This window comes from Beta vulgaris, chromosome 4 (assembly GCF_026745355.1).
Source record: "Beta vulgaris subsp. vulgaris cultivar EL10 chromosome 4, EL10.2, whole genome shotgun sequence".
Lineage (NCBI taxonomy): Eukaryota > Viridiplantae > Streptophyta > Magnoliopsida > Caryophyllales > Amaranthaceae > Beta > Beta vulgaris.
In genome coordinates this window covers 2,436,897-2,463,034 of record NC_079205.1, presented here as the reverse complement: position 1 = coordinate 2,463,034, position 26,138 = coordinate 2,436,897, and the positions used below count along the sequence as shown (strand labels likewise).

The 26,138-nt window shown below is 37.8% G+C and overlaps 1 protein-coding gene across 2 annotated transcripts; it reads right to left on the bottom strand.

Moving 5' to 3' along the window:
• Positions 1-184: 184 nt before the first annotated feature.
• Positions 185-25,504, bottom strand: LOC104891745 (nuclear pore complex protein NUP214). 2 transcript variants are annotated; one of them, XM_010677493.4, is made up of 17 exons: positions 25,157-25,504; positions 24,858-25,066; positions 22,055-22,220; positions 17,365-17,502; positions 16,703-16,827; positions 13,846-13,958; positions 12,233-12,369; positions 11,565-11,730; positions 10,232-11,192; positions 8,953-9,105; positions 7,727-7,784; positions 7,194-7,327; positions 4,641-4,765; positions 4,028-4,376; positions 2,699-2,873; positions 762-2,531; positions 185-681 (listed from the first exon to the last, which is right to left on the bottom strand). In XM_010677493.4, the coding sequence occupies exons 1-17, from the start codon at positions 25,365-25,367 to the stop codon at positions 569-571; spliced, it is 5,103 nt and encodes a 1,700-aa protein (XP_010675795.1). In that variant the 5' UTR covers positions 25,368-25,504; the 3' UTR covers positions 185-568. The 2 variants fall into 2 exon arrangements, with proteins under 2 accessions (XP_010675795.1, XP_048498484.1); XM_048642527.2 differs by lacking the exons at positions 13,846-13,958; positions 17,365-17,502; positions 22,055-22,220; positions 24,858-25,066; positions 25,157-25,504 and having other exon boundaries at positions 16,703-16,825.
• Between the last annotated feature and the right edge of the window lie 634 nt (positions 25,505-26,138).

Genomic DNA, 26,138 nt, shown 5'->3' with positions numbered 1-26,138 from the left:
GTAAAGTGTATGTAATTTTTAACTTGTTTGCAAAACAATAATTCATGATAGCTAATCTTTATTTTGTTCATGAATAGGCCAAGTTTCTCATTGGTTTCTATTATCATTGAAGTTCATGGAATGTTAGCCTAGAAACTATCACTTTAAATGAATTCTAATGTATCACTAACATAGTAACATGACATAATAATTAATAGTTCAATTTACTAAAAGTTAAAACTAACCTATTGTTTTAGCATGACCTAAAAGTAGAAATACAGCCCTATTACTTGGGGACAGAGTGTGTGATTTAGCTCTATTTGTGTGTATGATGCTGAAACCTTGTACACATGTAAACCAAGAATTTAATCTTATACAAGTATACAACCTATAGCAATAAGCCAATGACAGCTGTAAGTTTACGTTGGTTCACAATCTAGGTTTCTGAAGTTTCATTCTTGGGGGAGTGTTTAGTAATTGCTAATGCAATCAAATCAATGACTGACTACATATGCCTACACTATCATGACAAATATCTACAAGAGCGTAGTCAAAACAACTAGAGAAGCCATTCTTGCTCAGGATTAAATTATTTTCTCATTTGTGTAAATAGCTCCGATGGGGCCTGTCTTCCACCAGTACCACCAGCAAACCCAGAAAAGCCACCACTCCCTGGTTTACCGAAGGCGCCAAATCCACCAGCTGCAATATAAAAAGGATAGATAAGCTAAGATATAAAGAGAGGTATCACTGCTAGAGATATTCAGAGAGTCTAAACTTACCCCCACCACCAGCAGCCGCAAAGCCAGCTCCACTTGGAGGAGCAGCAGCAAACCCGCCTCCACTAGGGGCTGCAGCAGCAAACCCACCCCCAGTAGCTGCAGCAGCAAACCCACCTCCGACAGTAGCTGCAGTAGCAAAACCACCGCCAAAGCCACTGGGTGTGGAACCAATGCCAGCGAATCCTCCAGCAGTGGATGCATTTAGAAAGCCACCGCCAGGAGATTGAGGAATCCCAAAACCGCTACCAGGTAAGCCAGCACCAAGTTGCCTTGATTGTCCAAACGAACCAAGAACTGAACCCAAAGCCTGTTGTCCTGAGCCAATTTGTGATGGCTGACCAAACCCATTCCCCGAGGAACTCTGCTGAAGAGGATTTGTAAAACCAAAGGTACCAGAAGTAGTTCCAATACTAGCAGGTTGGGAGGACTGGGAAGCCTGCAGAGGTTGAAAACTAAACGATGCAGGACGGAACAACTCTCCAGAAGGAACAGTTAGAGAAACTGAACTAGGCATAGTTTGTGGTGTACTAGTCATTGGACCACCAAATGGATTCGATTTTGGAGCTGTAGCACTGGGTGCTGATCCTATACCAAATCCAGCAAGGCTTCCTAGAGAAAAATCTGCTGTTTGGTTTGTCTCAGGTGCTTCTTCTTCCATTTCATCTTCCTGTGCTACAGTATCATCATTATTGCTCTTTCCACCAGCGGAACCTCCAAGTTCTGATGGAGATGGTGACGATGATGCAACTGCTGCAGATTTCTTTTCTGGAGTATTTGATACCATACCAGATACATGTGTGGCAGTCTTGTTCATGTCGAGGCTTGAGTCAAACACTTTTGGAGCTTCAGTTGAAGCGGAAGGCATCAAAGGCACAAAATTTAAGCCGTCACTAGAAGGGGCTAACTTCTCTGGAGACTGAGCTGTAGCCAGATTATTGGCTGCAATTACTTTATTATTAGCAGCTTCAGGCCCTATCGCTGACGGCTCTCCAGATGGATTTACAGAAGATTCAGTAGAATCAAAATTCGCCAACTCTGTACCCTTGGAAGACACAGAAATCACCAGTTCTGCTTGTGGGGCAGAAACAGGAATGGCTGGTGTAGGGAATTGTAAAACCTCCTTAGAATTTCTGGAGGTTAAAGAGCTCAAAGTTGATGCATCTGAGAAAGATACAGAAAACGCTGGAGAGGGAAATTGTAAGACTTTCTTAGGACTGGTGACAGATCCACCTTCTACCGACGTGACTGGTAAGGTCTGCATACTCAGATTAGGTGATATAGAAGAGCTGACAGGGGGATATATCAATGGAGGTGAAGCTCCAATATCTTGTTTACTAGTTGAAACATTGGAAAAACTTTGCCCAGCAACAGTCTGCTCGCTACCAGAAATTGGTGTCTGGCCACCTTTTGTTGAAAAGGAAAATAGACGTGGCTGGGTCTTTTGGGTGGTTGATTTGGCTTCACTAAACTGTAACACAGACGACATCGTGTCAGCTGAAGCAGTACCAGGCCTATCAGTTTTGTCGTTATTCCCTATCCTAGTCCCTTGTCTTTCAGCATTGGAACGAATGTATCCTTTCTTCAGATTTGGATCAACAATGGATGATGAAGACATGCTTTGGGTGGCCGAGAAACTGTCACCTTGTGAAAGCTTCCATCTTAGAGGCTGCTCCATTCCAGCTTGTGGCAGTTCAGGGATGCCTCCATCCCATTTGAATTTAGATGTGGCTGCAGTATCAGAGTTGACTTTTTGTAGTGCGCCCTTATGCTCTGTGCAACCATGGGCAATTTAATCAGATTTCACTTTTCTCTTCTTTGTTGGGGCCTGGGGGTGGGGGAGGGGGGAGAGGAGAAAAGGGGGTTGCTATTTGGCCAAGTCTTAAGCAAACTTGTTTAAAATTGAAGAAGATAACCAGACTCCAGTTGTCACCACTTACCATTCCTATCCTGCACAGCAAGAACCTTGGAAGAAGTGGTTGTTGACCCTTCCAGTTTGCAAGGACTGACGAATTGCTTATCCATTGAAGAGAACAAACCACCAACCTTCTGGCTCTCATTCTGTACCACCATCCTTTTGACTGTTGTTTTTGGAGCCTCAAAGTTTCCCCAATTCTGCGATTAAGATTCGTGTCAAATATATTTAAGGGATAATCAAATATATTTAAGGGAAAGCATACCGCAAGAAAACAAGCACATGTATGTGAACTATAGGAACCCTCATTAACAGTTAGGATGACTGATAAAAATAGTAATTATGATTCTATGAAAGCATCAGATACAGTAAAAATGATCATCTGCAGAGATGAACTGTACAAAGCCAAGATAATTAGCGGTATAAGTGTCATTAGTATTATAAATCCTGATCAATTATAGAAAACAGAATGACCTGGCTAAGTTAAGGTCATTAATATGATCTTTTGGAGTAAAAAAGGGGCAACAGATGACAACTAAAAATACAAGACCTCTAAGCCATGGAACATCTCTATATATATCCATGGTAGCATAACCACTCTTTCATATTCATATATAAACTTGTGCGTCATAAAATTTCCAATTTATTTAAAATTACATAAACCTCATCAAACATGCATAAAGATTCTTGTTTGCTATTTCCACTCATGCAAAGTGATCTTTTGGCATCAATATATAAATGAAGAGAAACACCACTCAACTCAGCAGAACCAGACCAAAGGCAGCTCTGCTACGTATTTACATATAGAGTATAACAATGATTGCTCAACACCACTTACTTTTGCGGATTATAGCACCACAGCCTGTGGAAAATCAATGTCAAAAAGAGTGATTTAAACGTATAGTCCTCTATGTTTATGTCTAATGATCCTACAAGTAATATCTTCCACTACAGTATACTCGGCTCCTCGTTCAAATATTTAAATCATACCAACCAAGGGTTTTCTAAATTTTATTTACACTACCGCAAATTCCCGATTATTCTTTTTTGGGACACTTATAAGCTTCAGTCACAACTCACATATCAGATGGTGAGACATTGACGACAGGATCTTAAGTTATGCAGCCCTTAGTTATAAGGATACTAGATTCACCAACATTTTAGTTCATACTCACATGGCATCCTCACTGAAGGTGCATTCAAGATAAGCAAAAATAGACAGCATCTAAAATTTCCAGTAAGCATACTTGGAATTGTTCATCGTCATCTACAAGAAAACTACACATGACAGAACAATGAAGGGTGTAGAGTATCAGAAGATAAATTGTCAACAGCATTTGAAGGAAGTCTTTACCCTATCCAGTGAATCTCTCCTCCTTCTTGCAGTTTCCAGATCATGACTGCTGACACCACTCAACTGGATCCTTCTAGATGCATTACGAGTTTCACCTGAGCAAGAAACTAATGGATTTCTGTTCAATGGGGAATCCATTATCTTTGCTGTGCCTGGCGAACGAAGAGAGTCATCTGGGTAAGGTATCCCGATGGACTCAAAAACTTGCCTTTTGACATTAGCTTGTTTTGTTGGAGGTGACTTAATGCTCAATACAGTCATTTGTTTGGACAGAGATTCAGAAAGTTGCTTTGCAGCAGTTAGCTGTGAAATTGTTGCATTATGAATAGCATGCAATGACTGGCTGTGCCTGCAAAATCATGGAGGTCAGCCTGAATATCCTTGGTGGACAATGTCAGATACATATTCAAGAATTTTAATGGACCAATGCACAATTTGTTCAGATGCTGTGTCACATGCAATAAGACAGTAATATAACACCAAGCGCACATCCCATCACATGTTTTGGGGGGGGGGGGGGGGGGGGGGTCTAGCTGCATCACATATACTTGTCCAGAATAGAACAGTTCAATACCTTTCCCTCAAAAAAAAAAAAAAAAAAGCAGTTCAATACCTGGATGGCACGGATCTAGAATTTCGTGCTCGAGAAATTGAGTTTACTCCACTGCTTTCACCATATAGATTAAGCTCAAGGGTGTTGAAATGCTTTTCTAGTTCAATCATCCGGTTGATCAGATCCTGTAAAAACAATATTGGTTAGATGCTTCAACTGTTGCAATAAAAATGATGGAATATCATAGTCGTGTATCCTATGTCAATTTAAATGGTGCCACTAGATTCTTTACTTTTCGCTTTGGTTTATAGAGTATAGAATCAAAATGGGTCTTTAACCTATTTGTGCGCATTACTCATTGTGTTTTCAGATACAAGGATCAATTGAATACAATCTTCCCTCATACTGCAAGACCAAAGTCTTCAGTCAACTATCATTTCATTGGGTGTAAGAGACAAGCACCATGTAAAGCAAGAAGTCCTCTACAGTAAATTAATAGAAAAAGAGGGTCAATTATGCTTCAAATCATGTTAAGTAAACCAACCATGGGGATAAATTAAATAAAAAACATAGAACTGAGACCCAGGGGATGCAAGGCCTTTAGAGCACTAATGTTAACATATGTAAAATTAAGTTATATGATTCCCCTCCAACCATACAACAAAAGGCATAATGGATACCCAACTACCCAAGCACACCATTCTCCACACAACTTTCCTCTTTTTTTCATACTGCACATATGGCAAAGTTGAAGATACAAACAGCCACTGGATCCCAGAATTCCAAACATGTTCTAAAGAGAAGAAGCCACATCATAATGCCAGAAAAGATGGACCTGTCCTCAACAAACACTAAATTGGGCATTGTATATTAAAAAACCATAGACATTGAGACTTTGCAGCCAAGTCATTCATCCATGGCCTACACCTTCTTCAAGAACTTCAATGTCCAAATGGAATTAGAGACAGAGAAAGGGGCAAACATTTGTACTACTCAATATCAACATTAACATGATGTCTTCTGAGAGGCTTCCGCCTGAATAAAGAGGACTCAGATGTATGCATAACAACTTGACGATAAATAAGAAGTGTTAATGAGCCACTTTCATTTAGTCCACTAAGTTTTAAAACCAAATAATAGTGAATCTTTTGGCATCAATAGTAAATGGACAAAGGGACGAATTCTGCAAGTGGCCACAGCAAGCGATAGACTAGAAATGCAAAGATGAAAATCCTAGCCACGATTCTTACATAGAGAACCCCAAAAAAGAAAACTTCTCCACAGGCAGAATTTTTATATCAGGAATGTGTATCGGAAGACTTAAAGTATCAGGCCTTATCAATGTGAGAAATTTTTGGAACGCTCCCATTAGAAACCTGCTTAGGAAATAGAGCAGACAAGCGATGGAGAAAATGCCAAAAGACTCGATAGCCTATTGTTGAACGAAATGGTTAATTGTCCATCCTTGGAGAAGTATCAGATATAAAACGTGATCTAGCAGACTCCATCAAACAAATGAAAAGTTTACCTCACTGAGCATCAACCTCCCTATCCCCCCTCCTACATAATGACAACCAGGTCAAGAGCATTCCCATTAATATCACCACATTCCAACAAGAACAAGCAATGACACTTGGATTTTCAATCGAAAAACTCCTATACCAAGGGCATATTTGACAAAAATTGTTATAATTGTTGTTAGCCTGCTACTAGGCTGTCGTTTTAGTTCTTAGGCTACATTAGCTATTAGGTTTAGATTTTATGGGTAAGGGGTCAAAATGTTTTCCAAACAATTCGTGTTTGATAAAACTCGTTGTAGGTCTAGAAAACACAAACAATGAAATAATTTCTACCTTCAAAAGCTACCTCTATCCCAAAAACTACCTATACTTGCTTAACATTTTCAATCACTACATCAACCTCTAAAAGGTCTCTTAAAATATTACTTTATCTAAAAGAGCTACTTAAAAAGTTGTCGTGCAAGGCCAAATAATCATTGTGGCTTTTCTACATGACATGGCTTCAGCATAAGCATTGCCTAATTCTGTTTCAAACCTTCAAGTAAACTGGAGACAAGGCACATGCCTGATGTAGAATTTCAACTCCTTAGGTGACAGCTAAGGGGTTCCCACTTTCCAGCATGAAATACAATCTCATCAAGGCATCTAAAAGCAAACCTCTGTGCTTTTCACCCTTAATCTAAAGAAATATGGAATTTTCTAACATAGAGTGAAAAATATCACCAGTGTGTGATTTGTCTTACAAGCCATTTACGCCAAGCAACAAGTTTATTAGGAGTTTTTTTTTTTTTACAAGTATGTCCAAACTTCCTGATAACTTTGTCATGAACTTGGAAAAAGATTCTACACCTTACACCTGGAAACTGCAAGACATCAGTCTAGTGGCTCACTCTGTTCAGTCATAGTAAATATTCTTACTACAAGAATGAAAGCCAGAGTTCAGCACCAAATGCTATTTGATTCCTGCACAACTTAAATAAAGGGACCTATAACAGATGAGCAAGAATAAATATGGAAAAAAGACTAACACAGATCAATAATTCATTTGAGCTAGTACTTTTCCCATATGCTATAGTAGAACAAGAACTTATACCTGACTCCGATTTAAAACGCTATCTCGCTTCTGATCAAGTTCTGAATTTAACTTTTGGCGATTCCACAAGTCCCAATACTGTCCATCTGTAGTTTGCCTAACAATGCCTTCCATGTGTGTTTTCCTCGCCAAAACTATTTGAAACCATGAAGCAAAGCATAGGCCAGTTGGTCAGCTAAGGAAAAGACGACAAGTCAAATCCTTGTTTGATTGGTTTAATTTTGATAGACACCATAGTAGAGTAAGACCAATCATCAAGAAAGTTATTATGCATTTCACAGAAATAATCCTAATGCATTGATGCATCTTGCCTATAAAAGTAGATAATTTAAAGAGTTTTTCTAAACTTCTGTTAAGGACAAGAAAACAAAATCTTCAAAGAGTTGATTAAAATATTAAATTAGGATAGAAGCCACATCAAAAAGGAGGACATCATAACCAGAATTATAAGTAGCAGTTGTTCGTTGCATAGTAGCCAAAAAAAGGTAAAACGCAGCACCACATCGAGTTAGCATTTTGGAATTGTAAAGTACCTTGTACAGTCTTATCAAGAAGAAGTTGCACCTCTCTAAGTCGTCCCTCCGTAGAACTCTAGAAAATATTTAAACAATTTATAAGTAGCAAAAAGAGGGAAAACAAAGGGAAAATATAATATTAGTCATTAGCATCAGAAATTCATAAAGTCGAATGGGTAAGTCATGAATCTGACATAAAGGCAACGCAAAGTGCATCAAAAGAGATAAAGACCTAGTCTGGCAATTAGTGCATAGCTGTTAGTTGTTAGTTGATGCCTGATTGTATTAGCTGATAGCTGATTGTATTAGCTAATTGTATTAGTTGTTCGTATAAAGGTGTTTGGTAAGTAGCTGATAGTATTAGCTAATTGTATTAGTTGTTCGTATAAAGGTGTTTGGTAAGTAGCTGATAGCTATTGCTACATATTGTGTAAAATGACCAATGACATGTGCATAATCTATTGTAGTACTTTTTATTATTGATTCATGTAATTTTTAACAACTTTAGGACATAAATGTAATTGGTCCACTCATTCCCAAATCTCTAATGTCAAAAAGCTCCTCCCCCCCAACTTTTTCAAAAAGAGCTTTTTGGACTCAATAAGCTAATTGAAACCTCTACCACACACTCAAATTAGAGGATTGACTAGTCAAATCCTCTAATATGAGCTCAAACCTCTTATTTTGCCCCAAACCTCTCTTCACCAAACAAGGCCAAAGTCACTGTAAAAGTATGGTATGAAGGCAAATAAAGGATAACTAAAATAATCAACTGATAGGTGACAGCTAGTTGATCAACAACTAATTGCTACAGCATATAGAGAGATGTCATAATACCTCTTATTGTACTGAAGTTACCTAAAAGCACGTGAAAACCATTAGATGAGGGAATATAGTCAGAAAGAGGAGCAAAAATTCCTTACATGAAGCCTCAAAGAAAGAAATTCCAGATTTCAAACCTTAAAACACTCAATTTAGAAGCACGCGAATTTATATTCAGAGAGGGGATTTGACCATAAAGACGTAAGTCCCTTACGTTTAGCTAATAGGAGCAGATGCACTATCATACAAGATCACTAAGTACTTATTCACCTAAAGATGAAATTGCATCCAGAGCTCGGAATTAACTATCACATATCAATTGATCGAATCAAACCCTAAAGAGATTCTCAGACAGATAGAAGGGGCTTGTGCAGCAAGAATTAAGCTGTCTATAATTAGAACTAATTAAAAAAATGACCTACCTGCCACTCTCTGTTCCTCTCGGAGAGACTATCCATGCCTTCCTCTAAGGCTTCAAGTGAACTTCTATGAGCAGTTGTGCAAGCATCCCTAAAACCTCCTGCTTTTTCTATAGATTCCAGAAGTTTGTCTAACTCATTAGCCATGTTTTGTACCTAACGAGAATATAGAAAATATATATAAGCCCAAGTTATAAATTTCAGTAAGCACATTGCACACTCCAGGAAAGACAACACCTGCATTTGCACAATATTCATTCAAGCAAGAGAACCGTCCACTACTTGAAATTGAACAAGCAAAGAAGAAGGATGATCAATCAGTGCATGCCCAGAGTTGCATCAGCATCCCACACAAGATCATTACTCGTATACAAGACACTAGGTAGCCAGAAATGGAGATCTAGAAAACAAACGAAACTCTGAAAAAGCCAAGAAAACGAGACAAAGACATTCAGTTTATCTATAGAAGATCATACAATGGGTAACTGGAAGACTGATGCCGGAATTGACAAGGGAAGAAAGGCCTCTATTGCTGCTCCACATTGTTAACAAGCACTGGTATATTTTAGGGTGAGAGCGTGTCACCAATGAAGAGAATTAGACAAAAATCATTAGAAAGTAGGAAATGAAGGGGAGATATTAAAGCAAAAGAGAAATTATTGTGATCAGGTTGTTGCTGCATACAATGATAACAGCAACGAGAGACAGGTATCAATCCGGATTCCACCATAATGCCCAGGGTAGGACTACCTTGGTGCATTGGTAGCTGACTACCTGCAAAGGCGTCATCAAGAATTACAGCTGCCAAGGTGGTTGAGAAAAAATTGGAGAAAGACAGGATATGGAAGTTTCCGTAAAGAAGAAATCTTAAGCCCAATCAGATGCAAGTACCCTTGAATGACATCCCTGCCACCAGAAAGAGGTACAGGGCCTTCAAGCTGAAGCTTCTACAAGCAAGGGCGAGCAAACAACAATCGAGGGGACAATGAATCCCAACAACAAATAGTGTCTGGCTGGGGATGGGGGAAACACAGAATACTACAATTAAATTCTTACACCTAGCTCGGATTAGGAAGGGGATAATGTCCAATGATCAGATATTAATAAAGCTTACAAGTTTATCTAAAACTGACTTTTAAGAGACTCTGCCACCCGTAAAATTAAAAACAAAACAAAACAGGTAGTTTGTTTTAATGTTGTAAGACAAGAAAGATGAAAGCAAACAATTATAATCAGAAAAAGGAGAAAGAAAAACTAAAACAAAAAGCAGCAAAGATCTTACATTAGAGAATTGCTTCAATAAATTGTGCTCAGGGTTCAGCTGCCCAAGAGGAGAAGACTTCTTATTATTACCCAGCGTTTGGTGTACACTTTGGTCAGTAAAGTTCTGAGATTTGGCACTTTCTTGCAGCTGTAATTTAGAGCTAGGAAAACCAAGTTGAATTCCTGAGAGAGCACTGCTAACTATTGGTTTTTGACTGTGGTTGGCAGCTTTTCCTGTTGAAGAATTGAATGGATCCGACAGACGGGAACCGAAGTTTCCAGTGAACCTTGCAGAGCTATTTGCTGTATCTGTGGATGAAAAAGGACTCCCAGACAAGGTACTTTTAGCCAACGCTGGTGATGGAGAAAGAGATCTAACATTGGATACACCTGAACTACCCAAAGAACCGCCTGAACTTGTCGGGATCGAAGTACTGTTTAACTCACCAGATCCAATCGTTTCTTCTAAACCCCTGTCAGTCCTGCTTTTCTCCAGAGACTTATCAGTCAAAGATACACCACGCTCAATCTTCCATTTTTCAGTCGCGACAGTATCTCCTGCACCAAAACTTAGGCCCTCCTGGAACTTCTTGAATGAGAACTGGTTTGCAGTTCCCTCACGAGACTTCCCCAAATGCCCAAGAGGCTTAGAGTTATTGACATCTACTTCGGCCTTCTGATTATTGTTTCCAGCCACTAGTTCCTTCCTGATATTTTGATCAAAATTAAGGATACCAGGAGTGTATTTCTTCTGCTCAAAAGGCTTTTGTTCCTTTATTACAGGAACTTTATCAAGTGCAGAGCTAATTTCCTTCACATCCGATTCATGTAATTCCGAATCTACACCCGATAGTTTGGTTTTTTCCACCTCCTCTGGCAAAGGAGCTTCTCCAAGATCTGAAGGTCCGACCACAGATGTATTCTGAACATCAAGAGAAGAAGCAGATAAAGCCTGACTTGAGCGCTGAGACCCAGCAATACTGCAAGAACAAGAGCACGTGGAATATAAAATGATATGCATAAAAATTCGAACGGATATTGGTCATGCATGGGTCCCAAATACATCATGAACATTGAGTAGACTCTGAAATGATGTGAGGCACGGTTTCTAAAGGGCTGTGTTTCAGTTACGAGACATGGTTCCTATTGGAGGACTAATGGTGTTCATAACTGTACAAACTGCTCCCTTTCTTTAATAAATATTTTCTCTTATATGTAGTCAATGTAGATTATGATTAGAAGAAAGATCTGTGTTAAATGCAAGAACCAATGCAAATGTTGGTTGTAGTGATTGTAACCACGTTAAAGGAGATAAGAGATATGCAACAACTTTGACAACATGGCCATTTTACCTGGCAACGTTGAACATAACAAGCTTGCCCTCAAGTGTTATACACGCTAAAAGGCAATGTGAAGGAAGTACTCTCTCCTCTTCATCTCCAAGATTGACTTTCACATTTTCGGAAACCAAAGATTCGTCAACACAAAGCCCGAGGACCAAGTTATCATCCCCATTTTCTGAAATCGAAATAGAGATAAGGATAAATTACACCAGAGTTGAAGTCATAACAGCATTACTTTTTCAGCTGAAAGCCATCACATTTCGTGGCAGGCAGCATAAACCCTTAGATATTAGCAGTTAACAATTGGCACATGAAAAGAAAAACATAGATATACCTTCTTTTTAAAAGCTTAGAGTTCGACTTTAGGCATTGGAGAATTGAATACATAAAAAATGTCACGACATCTCTGTTGTCTCTTTGTGTTTAAACGTCTCATTAAAAGAGGGAAAAAAATAACCCTAGTCCATAATAGGTAGCCACTCTCATATGTTCTATAAGTGTCTGACTAGTGTTTGGTTTGTGTCCACACATCTAAAAAAGTTTAGGACATACACCTACATATATACATTTATATATGAAGGGTAGGTGCATGGGACAGGGGAGAGGATGCTGGGTCTCATCTATGGACTGGGAGACACAAGCACAAATTCACCGGCCTAACATCAGATATAGCATACCTTGAAGTAAAATTCTTGGGGTCAAATTATCATCTCTCTCAATCTCAATCACAGATACTCGGTTGTCCCCTTGCGTCCAATCAAACAACATAATATGTTGATCAGTATTCTTCCTATTAGATACAAAAGCAAACTCACTGCAAAAGTCCAAACAAGATTCCATCAGTTGCCACAGTTGAACATGATATGTTGATCAATTCTTCTACTATTAGAGGATTATAATTTAGGAATGATATCTCCATGTTCAGGACAATCACAATTGATTTTTCTATTCTAACTTTGCTGCTTCTTCCACAATTATATTTAGTTGTTTCTGTTGTAGACAAGCAGCTCATACAAAATCTTTTTGTTTTCTTAACTCAAAAAGCTTGAGCTCTTCTCTTTGCCACTACAGATACATAATTCATACGTACGTATGTGGATATATATATAGAGAGAGATCAGCTATTTTATATATGTATATATATATATAATTATATATATATATATATATATATAGAATAACTTTCAGGTGAGAACACTTCTTATATGAGAACGTGAGAACAGTAGGATAGTAATCCATTTTAATAAAATATTATGGTTATCCTTTTTCTTTAATCCTTTTAAAAGGTATCACCCCACAAGGGAAAAAGATGGATACATTTTAACCAAAATGGATTACTTGTTGATTAAAAAGGATTAGTACTTTGTATTCTCATATAAGAATTGTTCTCGCCAACACCCAACCCTATGCGTGTGTGTATGTATGTGCCTAGAGGGAGAGGGAGAGGGAGAGGGAGAGGGAGAGGGAGAGGGAGAGGGAGAGGGAGAGGGAGAGGGAGAGAGAGAGAGAGAGGGAGAGAGAGAGAGAGCAGTCTCTAGCTTCCCAGTAGACTTCTTCAATAAACAGCTATATAACAGCCAAGAAATAATAAATTTTAATAAACCCAACATGAGTAAAATAAGCTGAAACTAAACCTAGCTTCAGAAGGTATACAAAAAACTAGAAAATTCAAACAAGCTTGAGCAGCTTTGATTCTGAAGCCTAGTTTTATATAACTTGAGACAGACTGGTACTTGCAGTCTTATCAATCGCCTATTTAACTATGACGGTACCAGTTCATTCCCTACCAGGCACCAGCTATCACCTTGACTCAGAAATTCAACCACAGTTCAATCCAAGATTTCAAGGCCTGTAAACTAGCAACCGCACATGACCCAATCACCGCCCACAGGCCACAGCACCACCCATGTCTCAGCACCTAGCGAGAGAGACCTTCCTAAGTGGACTGACAGAGCGAGTGAAGCCCCCCCGAGGGCGCCGGTGCCTATTGCAGTTCCTGATCTTCACTTCCTAGAGAAGAACTCCCTCGACATTTTATTCAATAGGTAACATGGGATACAGAACCAAAAGCTTTTAAGCAATAGATTGCACAGGATACTGACATGTTTTTTCAGGGGGCACAGGATACTGACTCAAAATACCTGTTCAATGGACTTCAACAAAGTATCAATTCAGGTTCAACCCAAATTTTCTGATTGTACAAAGTTCCAACAGCAAATCTAAACAGGTTTACTACCGAAATAATTAAAAAAAAAGTAAACCAAAAGGGAATAGTTTTTAGTGAAAGTACCAGTTTTCCAAATAATTTACAAATAGATGAGGCCCATAGCCACGTGGTACAATATCATCAACAAAGCCAAGAAAAAGATCACTGATATTCACTGAAGTGAGCTTCGAAGAACCCTACAGGAAATTAATAAGGAATTCCAAAAGTCAGTACAGAAAAATAAAAACGATGTGATGGGGAAGGGGGATAACTTAGGGTAACCCTGAACACAACTGAACTTATTAGATCTGATTGAACCTAATTGGAACTTATTGGACCTGATTGAACCTGATTCGAACTTATTGGACCTGATTGAAACTTATTGACCTGATTGGAACTTATTAGACCTGATTGAACCTTATTAGACCTTATTGAACCAATTGGAACTTATAAGACCTTATTTAACAAAAAAAATTGATGAGTAATAACATAAATATTACCCCTAACATAAATATTATCCTTCAAAATTTATTATAACATAATAATCATTAAAATTTATCCTTCAAAAAAATAGTAATTATTAGTTATCTCTTACGATTCACATTTTAACAAAAAAAATACTATTTATATGCTTTCCTATACACAACTTTCACCATTAACATATCTATGAGAGTTTATTTGATTTCATAAAGCACTAGTAGGAAATTAATTAATAACAATTACATCTTTTATTGTTGTTAGTAGCGAAAACATGTTATATCTACTAATTTAAAGACGAATTGCAAAATATTATAATTATTATGATTATTATTGTTAACCTTATTTGACCATGATTATAATTTTTTGAATAATAACATAATCAACCAATAGTAATATGAGTAATAAAACATAGATAATAATGCAAATATAATGCTACATAATCAAAGTGGTACTTTAATTAAAATCTTTAATAATAACATACTTCCTCTATTTTTTTATCGTTCTCACTTAGAATCTTGACACTATTCATACTTAAAGAGAATCTTCTCAATTTTTTTCACTTTGTAAGAAAAAATATAGTCATGTGGGGTCTTATTTGATTCGTCTCAATTAGTACATTATTAATATTCAATCGTTATAATTTTTACTAATATATAATGAAAGATATTTAAGTTCAAAGATGCACAAGAAAGTGAGAAAGATAAAAAAAACAGAGGGAGTATCAGTTAATCGTAATATGAATAATAAACTAATAGACAATATTACAAATATAATATAATACTATATAATAATCATAGTGGTACTTTAATTGAAATTTTAATTCAAATTTATTGATCGTTGACTATGGGACCTTATTGGAACTTATTGGACCTGACTACACCTAATTGGAACTTATTGGACCTCATTGAAACTTATTGCCCTGATTGGACATGAACGGAAAAAAATCTCACAAATTACCCAAACCAGCCATCTACACCAACACCTTAATCTTCTTAGAGACCTTGGCTTTCCAAAAATGAACACTAAAAAAATCTCACAACCATGCTCTCTAATCCAGGGAACGAAATAAGAAACACCCTCCAACTCTCAGTGTGAGCTCAAGTAACTCTCAGGCATAAAGCTGTCCCCTAAAACAGAAGTTCAGCACTTCAGCTTAACACCTACTCCTCAGACTCGCTCCCCAAAAAATCATAAAGAGAAGTATTACAAAAAGAAGACAGAAGATAGATGATAAAGACAAGTAAAAGAACATCTCCCCTGTCTAGAGATCTTCTCAAAACTAATATTCTTCCCAACCCTAAATTCACCTCGCAATGAGAAAGCACAAATGCATAATACACATAACACGAAGATACATGTCTATCTAACCCATCCATTCCTCTCAAGTACATGCCTCTCTCTAATGATGCATTGCCAAAGAAAATCAGGTTCAAAACCTTCCACAAAGGAAAGGTTGGACGCCAAATTTCTGAAAGCTAAACTACCCTCCTCCCAAGGCCTATGAACCTTATCTCACATTCACAACCCCCCCCCCCCCACACACACACACACACATAACAAGATGATCTTTCTTATCCTACCCCACTTCAGACTAGAGAAAATACTATCTCCGATTCTCCGTTTCACAATACATGCACCATTTCTTATTTGGGCATTATTCACTATTCACCAACCAAACTTTGACGATTCTTCTCTCACCATTATGTAAGATAAAACATAGTTGAGTGGGATCTTGTTAAATTCGTCTCATCGTGAGGATTCCAAATAACAATTTTTTAATAATTTTTGCTTATACACAATTAGAGATATTAATGTCCAAAGAAGCGTAGTGGAGTACGTGAAAAAGTAAATGGTGCATGTATTGTGAAACAGAGGTAGTATCTCATAATTATCTCAAAAGTAACAGCACCACCATCAATCCTTAGTAGATATTAATGACACACCTATTCCAAATCACCCCCATTAACCAAGTAATTTTTAATAGATTGATCTTACAGTCGACAAGAGCCTGAAACACCACAAGAATGGTGAAAACATTCCAAAATCCAACCAGCTCAACATGAGAAAAAAATCAACCAGAAAATTTGTAAGTCAGAGACAAAGAAACCCCTCCACCAAATTAAACTCCAAACCTGCTCAAACTTCCTCCTTAACACGAAGACAACCAAGGAGTTCGATCATCAAGTCAGTAAGAAAGGAAAGATAATGTCACCTCATGGCAACACCATGTGGCCCCAAATCACCTCCTAGGGTCACCCATAGACAAAATCCCACAAAAGCACATGACAAACACCCACAAATAGATAAATAGTTACATAACTTCTCGGATTTATCCCACATTACCTTTCTTATAGTGAACAAAAAAGATTGATAGTACTATGTTTGAAAATCATGAGATTCACCCCAAGCAGATTGCTGGTGGCCAAGCACTTAATGCTGAAAAAATATTAGGTGAACTTACGTCAATGATTTTTCCGTCTTTACTCGTGATGACTTGTATGAAGTAATTTTTCTCCATGCCGTCTTCAGTTTGCTGAAAGCATCCTACCACAATACTATCTGAGCGAACCCATCTGATGCTATCCACTGCCATGAAAGCATCCAGGAATGTAAAGGGAAGTCTTACAAGTATCTCAAAAAACTGGCATAGAATCTGAAGTTTGAACAAAATCTTTGAAACAAGATGCAAGCTTACACACATTCAGCCAAAATGGAAAATGACAAGAAATAAGTTCAACATTGATTTATTTCACCCATGCAATCATAATAGTAAATTAAGTACATTATATCTTAACTAATACACCAAACACATTATAATATCCATGCAAATATGCAATCATGGAAACAGATTATCAAGCAAGCAGCTTAGCTTAGCAAATGATAGAGAATAAATAAGCATTAGAAAATCATTTGAGTTGTACTAGTTTTATTATAAACACATTATCACTATCCATGCAATCATGATTGATGAAAACAGATCATCAGATGTAATGGGAACCTAACATGTGAGCCAGAACAGAAGAGCATCAAGAATATAGTCATTTTGAGTTGTATTAGAGTAATATAAACCTAGATCAGCTTATTATAGTCAAAAACTACATGGAGCAGTGGGAAGCCAGATACCTTTAACAGTGTCCCTCTCGTCAGTCCATGTATCTGTTGGAAGTGAAATTTGTACCTCCTCTTTGAATTTTGAAGAGAAAACGCTAAGATTGTTTTTTCTCCCAACAGCAACATATTTTCCATCTACACTCCTTCCAACTGCAAGTCAATCACAAAACAGCAAGTACAATAGAAGTAAGGGTACAAATGCAGTGCTCCTAAAATGAAATATTAAAAGAACGAATATGCTCATAGTCAATCAGCTAAGAAAAATATATACTTCAAGGCAGGTCCTCCCGTAATGTTGGCAATTTATCAGCAATTTACGAAACAAAAATAAGAAGAGTCCATCGGAAGCTAAGCATCAAAAAATTATGCATTCATGATAATTTTCACCCTTGCAAATTCCAATTAAGAACAAATATCCTCCCACCTCATCAAACCTGAGCTTCTTCTCTCCTGCCAAAACCACGTAACTCTTGATAAAACAAATAAGTCACCAAGATTTAATACCTCATCATTAGCACCCCAATCTAGACCATCCAACATGACTCTATCTCAAAGCTCGGATTAAAAAAGTTCAAAAAGGTATTCAGAGTGGTAAACTCCGAAAGGAAAGAGGAAAGGAATTGATAGATAAGCGCTCTTTCAGCTACCTTCTCCTCGAGGTCTAGTTTGAGTTTGGGTGCAAGACAGGAACTAGATCCCAAACGTGCTACTTCTTCGTTTCTTTGCCGACCCCGGTAACAAAGAAGGAATCCATAAAAACTTGGGATCCGACACCATAATAAAATACTACCTTTATGAGATTGAGCCTTCTTATTACTCTCATTTTTCTTACTTTTATCAAAATAAACAAAGAAATCCGTTATGTCACCCGTACTCAAAAGGTTGTTTCCATCATTTAAATGGTCATTAAGGTACCCTCCTGAAAGACAACCTTGTAATTTCTAAACAACATAGAATCAACCACTTCAGCTCTTTAATGTATCTCTTACCGCTTCTTCCATTATCAAGTATTAATCAATTCCTATCAGTCTTCCCTTTTCCCACATCTAGCATTCATCATCTCATAGATAGCATCTCCTTTAAGATTAGTTCCCTCAAAGAGTTCACATAAAAGGTATGATTCCATATGTTAATCCCAACTCAGGCCCTCACATTCTATAGAGCAACCTTTGGATAATACTGAATTCTCTCTTCCCCTTACAGCTCTCAAGGGTCTAGGTTAATCCCTCTCAGTCATGTCTCATCCATCACACATTGTCGGTCACCGCATATGTTATAGAAACTAGAAAGTGTGACGTATGTAGACACATAATCGTGTCTCCCCGTTTAAGTACCCGATGATGATACGTATCATTGTCCTAATTGGTTCGATCCGAGAGATAGCAATTCGAAAAGTTAGGCCCAAGACCTGTCTTTAAAAGAATAAAGCCTATTTATTTGGTTTAAAAGATTCAAAGCCCTACTTTTTTAGGCCCAATTAATTATTCTCAAAATTAATTGTATTTTGAGCCCATTTCTTTAAAAAATCCAATTAGTTATTCATGATAATTAATTATACTTCCTCCGTAACGAAATAGATGTTACACTTTTCAAAAACGGAATTCTAGGCAAAATTTATTAGTGAGAGATTAAATGGGTTAGAGGACGTGTAATTAAGTTAACACCAACATGACCACATACCCACCACCACCACCACCAGTCTAAAAACCAGCACCACCCCCACAAGAATAACCACTGCTAATATCAAACAACCACCGCCACCACCGCAAAAATACCACCGCGGCACTGACACCCACAGCATCATCGGAACCCACTCCCAAAGCACCGCCAAACCCCCCTAATCACCACCAAACCCTAAATCCGCCCCCAAATCACAACCAAACACCAACCACAAAAGGAGAAGATCGAACGAAGAAACAGAAGAAAATCGAGCGAAGAAGAAGGAAATTTGGTCGGAATTGGTGTCAAAATTTGAAGATCGGTGGCTTGTGGGTGGTGGCTCGTGGGTCTTGGTGAAGAAGAATGCGAAGATCGGTGAAGACAAACAACAACACTAACACTTTCGCCACTTGTATGCGAGCATAGCTCGACAAAGATCGGTGGTTGGTGGCGGAATGGCGGTTGTTCAAAGATATGTGATTGGTGGCGGAATGGCGGTTGTTTGAAGATCGGTGTTTGGTGTTGGTTGTTGGGATAAGGAGAAAGAAAGGTGTTGTGGGTGGGTGGGTGGGTGAGGAAAGAGAAAGATGGTGGTTGTTGGGTGGGGTGAGGAGAGAGAAATAGGTGGTGAGTGTTGGTGGAGTACAAGGAGATGGTGGTTATTAGTGATTTCATTAAGTTAGATTAAAAAGTTAAGTATAGTTGGTTAGTTTCATTAAGTATGTTTATATTTATATAGTAAGGGTAGTTTTGTAATTTCAACACTTAAAATTTACCAAAATAGGAAAGAAAAAAGTGTAGCATCTATTTTGTTAAAGTCTAAAATGAAAAGTGTAACATCTATTTCGTTACGGAGGAAGTATTTATTATTATTTTTAATAAAAACTATCAAAGATAAAGGATAATTGATTTTGTACTTTAAATGACAATATTATATTAAGATAAGAGGGATCTTTTATAGATTGGATAAAAATTATAACCCGACCTGAATTGCTAACCAGAGAACACGTTTCACATCGACGGCTCTCGGGTTCCGTGAGCACCAGTTAGGCGCTTTTTTGTCGTTTTAGCACTTATATGTCAATCTGATTTGAATTGTGTTTGGAGGCTGACGGCATTTGGTTTCTACTCTGCGTACCTGAAGAAGGTGCAAAAGAGTCACAGTAGGAGAGTCCTCCTTGACCAGTGAGGCTTTTCTCATTTCATCGATGTTTGTGAGTTCCTTGGGGATGTTTGCATCTCCAAAGTATACGCTTGTGAGACTTGATAGAGGGGCCCACTTTACATGGATATGAAAGAAGTGAGTGCGTGAGAAAGAGAGAAAAATGACTAGTCGAAGGGCCCAAATGACATTGGTTAAGTGGGTTGGTCGGATAGATTTTCCATGTAAAGTAACAAGTGTATATTTGTGGACTAGCAATGGAGAAAGAAGTAATCATTCACAAAAAGGCAAACACAACATGAATCTTTATCAGCAAGTACTTTATTTCTTGCATTATTATTTACATAAAAATATGTAGCATTGATGTTAACTTCATGCTTCATTTGAGATTCCTTCTTATTGGAAATTGTATTAAAGAAAAATTAGAAATATGCAAGGAAGAAGATAATCCTCAATCAACACACAGAACAAATCCTTTCAAACCTGGGAAGCACAAAAGAATCAAGAAACACAAAAAAAAAAAAAAAAAAAAACAAAAAGAGCAAACAAATTCTTTTAGACCTGCTTATAACAAAGATAGCATGAGCAAGGATATAGAAGTCCTGTTGTTTCTTTACAACCAAATAATCTAAAGCGTTTTATCAGCAAAATCAGCTCATAAAAAAGAGTTTAGGGCCTCCTTTCGAACTCCTACATCCCAAAATCTGATCCAGGGACCTAAGCAGAACATCGTTGTTCTGAAGACCCAAATTGGGTAAGTGGAGGGGAAATGCAAGGTCACTAGCCTTTCCATCAACTAAACAGATATGTCTCAGCAAAACTGACTTACAGACTACAGTGCCAGAACCCTCCTCTGCAGCAAGTTGTTTGTGTGAAGCATGTTGAAGACACAACAAAGTGAAAGTTTCAACTTGGCAGAGACATTGCAATAAGGGGTTGATGCAGGAAGAATATTGTTTGCGTAGAGATTGTTAAGGACACATGAGCACATTAAAGCTTTTAGCCTTTTACGAAAAATTCGGTCTCTTCAAACAATTTGCAAAGAGAATATAGTAAAGGTAGAGCATGGATAGAAAATGTTGGGAAGAAGATACAGAACACTGCTTTCCGGTACCTACCATTATGTCCTCAAAATTGTTGATTAGAAAAATATCAACTAATACACATTACTTAAAAAGAAATCATATCCGAACCAATACCAACCCCTGACTTCATAAACAGAGATAAGATAAGTATCCAGCCTCCGAGTGATAGACCCAGCTATCTACAAAGAGGGGTGGTAATGTGGTATAGGAAAAGGATAAACAGAAAATGCTGGAAAACATAAAGAACATTGCTTTTCCGAGCCTACCACTATCCCCTAAAAATAGTTGATTGGAAAGATATCAACTAAGCCACATTACTTTAAAAAATCATATACGACCATTCCTGACTCGTGACTTCCTAAACAGAGATAACCGATAAGCGAAGTAAACCGAAGTATCCAGCCTCTAGAGATAGACACAGCTATCTACATAATTTTACCAGTCTGAACAGAAGTATTCCAGTGCCATCACCCATTTCACATCAAGAATCTGCCAATGGCACCAATCCGTTTTACACGGGCCTACTGATCTTGTTCTACGTAAAAATTCATCGGCAATCCATCGGTAATTAGAGAAAGCTAAGACTTTCTCTTTCTGGAGGGGGAGGATAACCATCAAAAGAAATAGTAACTCCTTTCTGTTGTTAGCTAGAAATCTAAAATAAAAATTGATTCTGAAATTCCTGGTTCTTCGGTTCCAACTTAAAGTACTTATAAATTCATAAATGAAAGGACAAGAAGAGATTTCCTATGTTTGTGCAAGTACAATGACCATAAAATCAATACAAGGCACTCACCAGCATCAACCTGGTCCATCACATGTTTCGGAGAGTTGTTTATAGCTCCAAGATGTAGCTCCCCACTATTTGTTAGAAGAATAAAGGAAGACTCCATGTCTTTGATCCAAATCATGTCCTTCACATGGTTTGATTCAACAGAACAGGAGAATGCGGGTTTTTTATCCTGCAAATTACAGTGCAAGTAGCTGTAAGACGATATTACAATGCAGCATATAAACATCAAGACCAATACTACCCTGATGCCTTTGAAGGGACTCTTGCCCTAGATGGATTAGGGGGTCAGATTCCATGTATGCAACCTTCCCCACTCAATAACAACAAAGCTGCTATCAAAATGCAACAAACATCTGCTACTTCACAATATAAGAAGTGCAGACGATCTAAGGAGTCAATATGGTTTGTCCACATATGAAGTTAAAACATTGCTGACAACTACAAGATGAAAGTAGAAGTTTAAGATTTTTACGAATAATATGTAATGATGCGCTCAAAGGGAACTACAGGGATCATAAGCCAATTGAAGCATACTTCCCAGACTCAAGGTTTTTTGTAAGCTTTAATTTTGACCAGCAGCTACATCTCGATTCTTGATGGAGCTACACTATTACCGATATTAAACGGCCTCTTTGGCAGGTAGTACATGATATTATTGGTAGTAAATAGTAATATTGTGAATAAAGTCTCATGCAATATCCATGGGAATGTTTGTCCATTCCTGAAAGTGGTATTGGAACACTATGAAGAAAAACGCGTGTATAGAGACATGGGTATCGGCATGGAACTTCCTTTACAAATTTACATATAGATTTGTGGCCATTACCATCATTTGAATTTTGACTACCAAATGAGTCACAAAGGATGTGTACCCCAAAAGAATGGATAGTGAGCATGAGAGCCACATCTTAAGCAACAACCAAAGACTCTAAGAAAGAATACCATAATATGAAACCAAGAAGCCAACCAAAATAACTCTTCTCCAAAGTCTTAATCTTTAAATGTCCCAAAGAGTGCATGAAAGAAGCATTTGACACTTGGAGTTGCAAGAAAAAAAGGGCCCTTAAAAACCCTAAGTTACATTACGACACAAAGACTCTAATTAGGAACAAGCCTCTGTAAACCCTCGAAGTTTGTGGAGCTCCTAGAATGAGCCTTGGTCCGCATTGATGCACCTTTTTGCGCCTTGAGTGCACCTCTTTGGAATCGCCTCACCTAGCACAAAAAAAGGCGCTTAACCCCAATCATCGTGTGCTTGAGTTGCGCTTTACTCTACTGCACCAATTGCGGTGGTTTTCTACATAATGGAAATTCCAGGAAAAACTCCAATGCCTCTATCTTATCAACCATTCTAACTATAAATCTGCCATAGAGAAAAATCAAAGAAGATGCCTCAAACAGAATTTTCTAATAATTGAATTAAGAGAAAGTTCCAGCAAGTTTAACAATTAAGTCCATATATAGTGTCAATAATTGGTGCCATAAGAGTTGGGTTCTCTAAAGGAATTCACAATGATATTTTCCCCACAAAGGAAATGTTTTAAAAGACCCACATACCAATTGCAAACCTTCCTCAGCTTTAGATTGCAAACAAAGTCTCAACCTATGCATTGGTTCCTTTTATCTTCCCCCAACTTCCACAAAAAAAAAAGTCCCTTCCAAAGTTCTCCATAATTCTAGCTAACTCTATGGATTTCCAAGAAAAGAAAGGAAATAGATGAAAGCAACAGAGACAATTGTAAACAAGGATGAGATGACAAACTCCTACGGTTAAATAGGCCCTTGTCAACTAGTCAAAATATGTTAACCTTACCTCCTAAAACTTAATTGCACTGAGATAAGTAATTGCAAGCACTAGAAAAGCAAATACATCAAATCACCCTCAAGACACTACTCTAAATGCTCATCTACATGGAAGCACCTTTTCTCATGCACTCATATCAAAGTATTTAACCTTAAAAGCTGTTAAAAAGAATAAAAATACTGATACTTTCCGTAACTTAACCACTATCCAAAAACCTTCAAAGAGGTCGACAGGGTCCCCGTTAGCAAGAAGGCAACTCAAGGGATCAACAGTTGACACGGAATGTAACATAATAAGGAATCGAGAATTACCTTGCCTCAAACACTCATTGCCATTGCCCAAAAGCATATCCTAAGCAATCTATTCAACAAACAGAATCTTGCTCAAAGATGATAACAAAACAATCCCCCTTTCTTCCTAGCATCATCAAACACCTCCTTAACCCAAGAGCAACATCTAGATATATATATCTCCTCTCCACATAGGTACTCTACACAAGATAGTCTAGCAGTACCCTCTCGACCAAGCCTATTCATAATTGCAAACTAGTGAGGATGTTAAGATGTCTATATCTCCTCCTCGTTCTTGCTAACTAACTACATTGCCTCCTACAAATTCACATCACACTGTCATCTAGAGCAAACGGGGAAACTCCAGCCCCTCTACTTTCCTGATCACAGACTAAACAACTTATTTTCAAGTTTTAACTACATTGGTCCCCTTGTCATTAAGAATCAAAAGCTGGATGCTTGCTTAAACTTCACCATATGTTTCGACATCAAACACTCATACACTAAACTCAAAAACATTTCAGAGAATTTACATATATCCCTACACATGGGTCCTACAATAGGTTTCCTCTTAAGTGTACAAAGTCCCCAAGGGACTCCTCAGAATCCCTATATTCCATCATAGTAGCCATAATTTATGTCAAACGACTAAATCAAGTAAACCATTCTCAAATTCACCACATGTCCCCAAAGCATGTGGCAGAAAAATTACCTTCTTGAGAAGCAATTCGACCAAAAAACAATGAATCTCTCCTCCAACAACCGCCGAAACCACCGAAGAATCAATTGAAAGAGCCAAAATAGAAACCCTACCAATAGCAACATCAACAACACTCAACTCTTGAACACAAGGACCACTTCCTTTATCCTTAATCTCTTTCGCCGCTGCTACAACGTCCTTCGTCTCCGCAACACAAAATCCTGCTTACAAAAAAATTCAAAACTCAACAAAACAATTCCATTAAAAAAAGCACAAAATTGAACGAAAATAAGTTCAGACGATTCACTAACCAGATGAATGAGTAGCAAATACGACGCCGAAACGCTGAGAGATGACCAAGGGCACCGAAGGAGGGTTACTCGCATCGAAAATCGTTTGGTCGGAAGTGATAGAAACAGCTCCGCCAACTTTAGAGAAGAAATAATCGGTAGTTGGAATGTGTTCTACATCAACTTGCTCTTCAATTTGTAAGGTTTTAGTGTTTGAATGAGAATCCGCCATTGTTGGAGGTCTTGAGGGGAGATTTTAGGGCGAAAAGTTCGTCGATGTCGCAGGAGAAATCGAGAGTTGAAGAATCTCTTGTTTGGGCGGGAATTGGCGAACTAGTTAGTGAACGATACAACGAGAGTGAAGAACACAACGAGACTGAACTATAAAAGTATAAATGAGTAAAATTTTAACTGTTATTAGTCGAGTCCACTCATGGTACACCCGGGATACCATGCTTATGGAGTCATGGTACACCCAGGGGCATTTTCGTAGTTAATTGCAAGTTAAGGGGCACGCTAGTAATTCTGGGGCAATAATTGTTCTTTCTCTCTTCCTTCCAAAGCTTAGAAACAGAAAAAAATGGAGGAACCAACACAACCTTGTGGGATCATTCATGGCGAATTTAACTCAAACATTTGAATTAGAGTTGCAAATTTTTTTTATTAAAAGCAATAAATTGTATTAACGATGATTCAGAAGCTAATTTCGCTCATTTTTGCAAATCAACAATGGCGGATTCAACTCATTCGTGTGAATCATTAATGGCGGAATCAATCCAAACATGCGAATCAACAACAGAATTGTAAATTTCTTTATTTAGTGAAATACTTACTGTTGGCATGCAATCATAAACTAATTCAGGTAAATTTTTGCCCTAAATTTATCTAATTAGTGATGCAATTTTTTATTTTTCCCTAAACAGAAGATGAAGACATCAATGGTGAACTCAAAATATTGCCATATTTTCCTGTAGATAACATAAACATCTAATACCTTTTTTTG

Excerpts from the sequence above, each read along its gene's own strand:
- LOC104891745 (XM_010677493.4), bottom strand. The coding sequence starts at position 25,367 with ATGGCGGATTCTCATTCAAACACTAAAACCTTACAAATTGAAGAGCAA. Across the intron at positions 4,377-4,640 it reads TCTAGATCCGTGCCATCCAG|GCACAGCCAGTCATTGCATG; the intron begins GTATTGAACTGC and ends ATGATTTTGCAG. Across the intron at positions 2,532-2,698 it reads TGCTGTGCAGGATAGGAATG|AGCATAAGGGCGCACTACAA; the intron begins GTAAGTGGTGAC and ends ATGGTTGCACAG.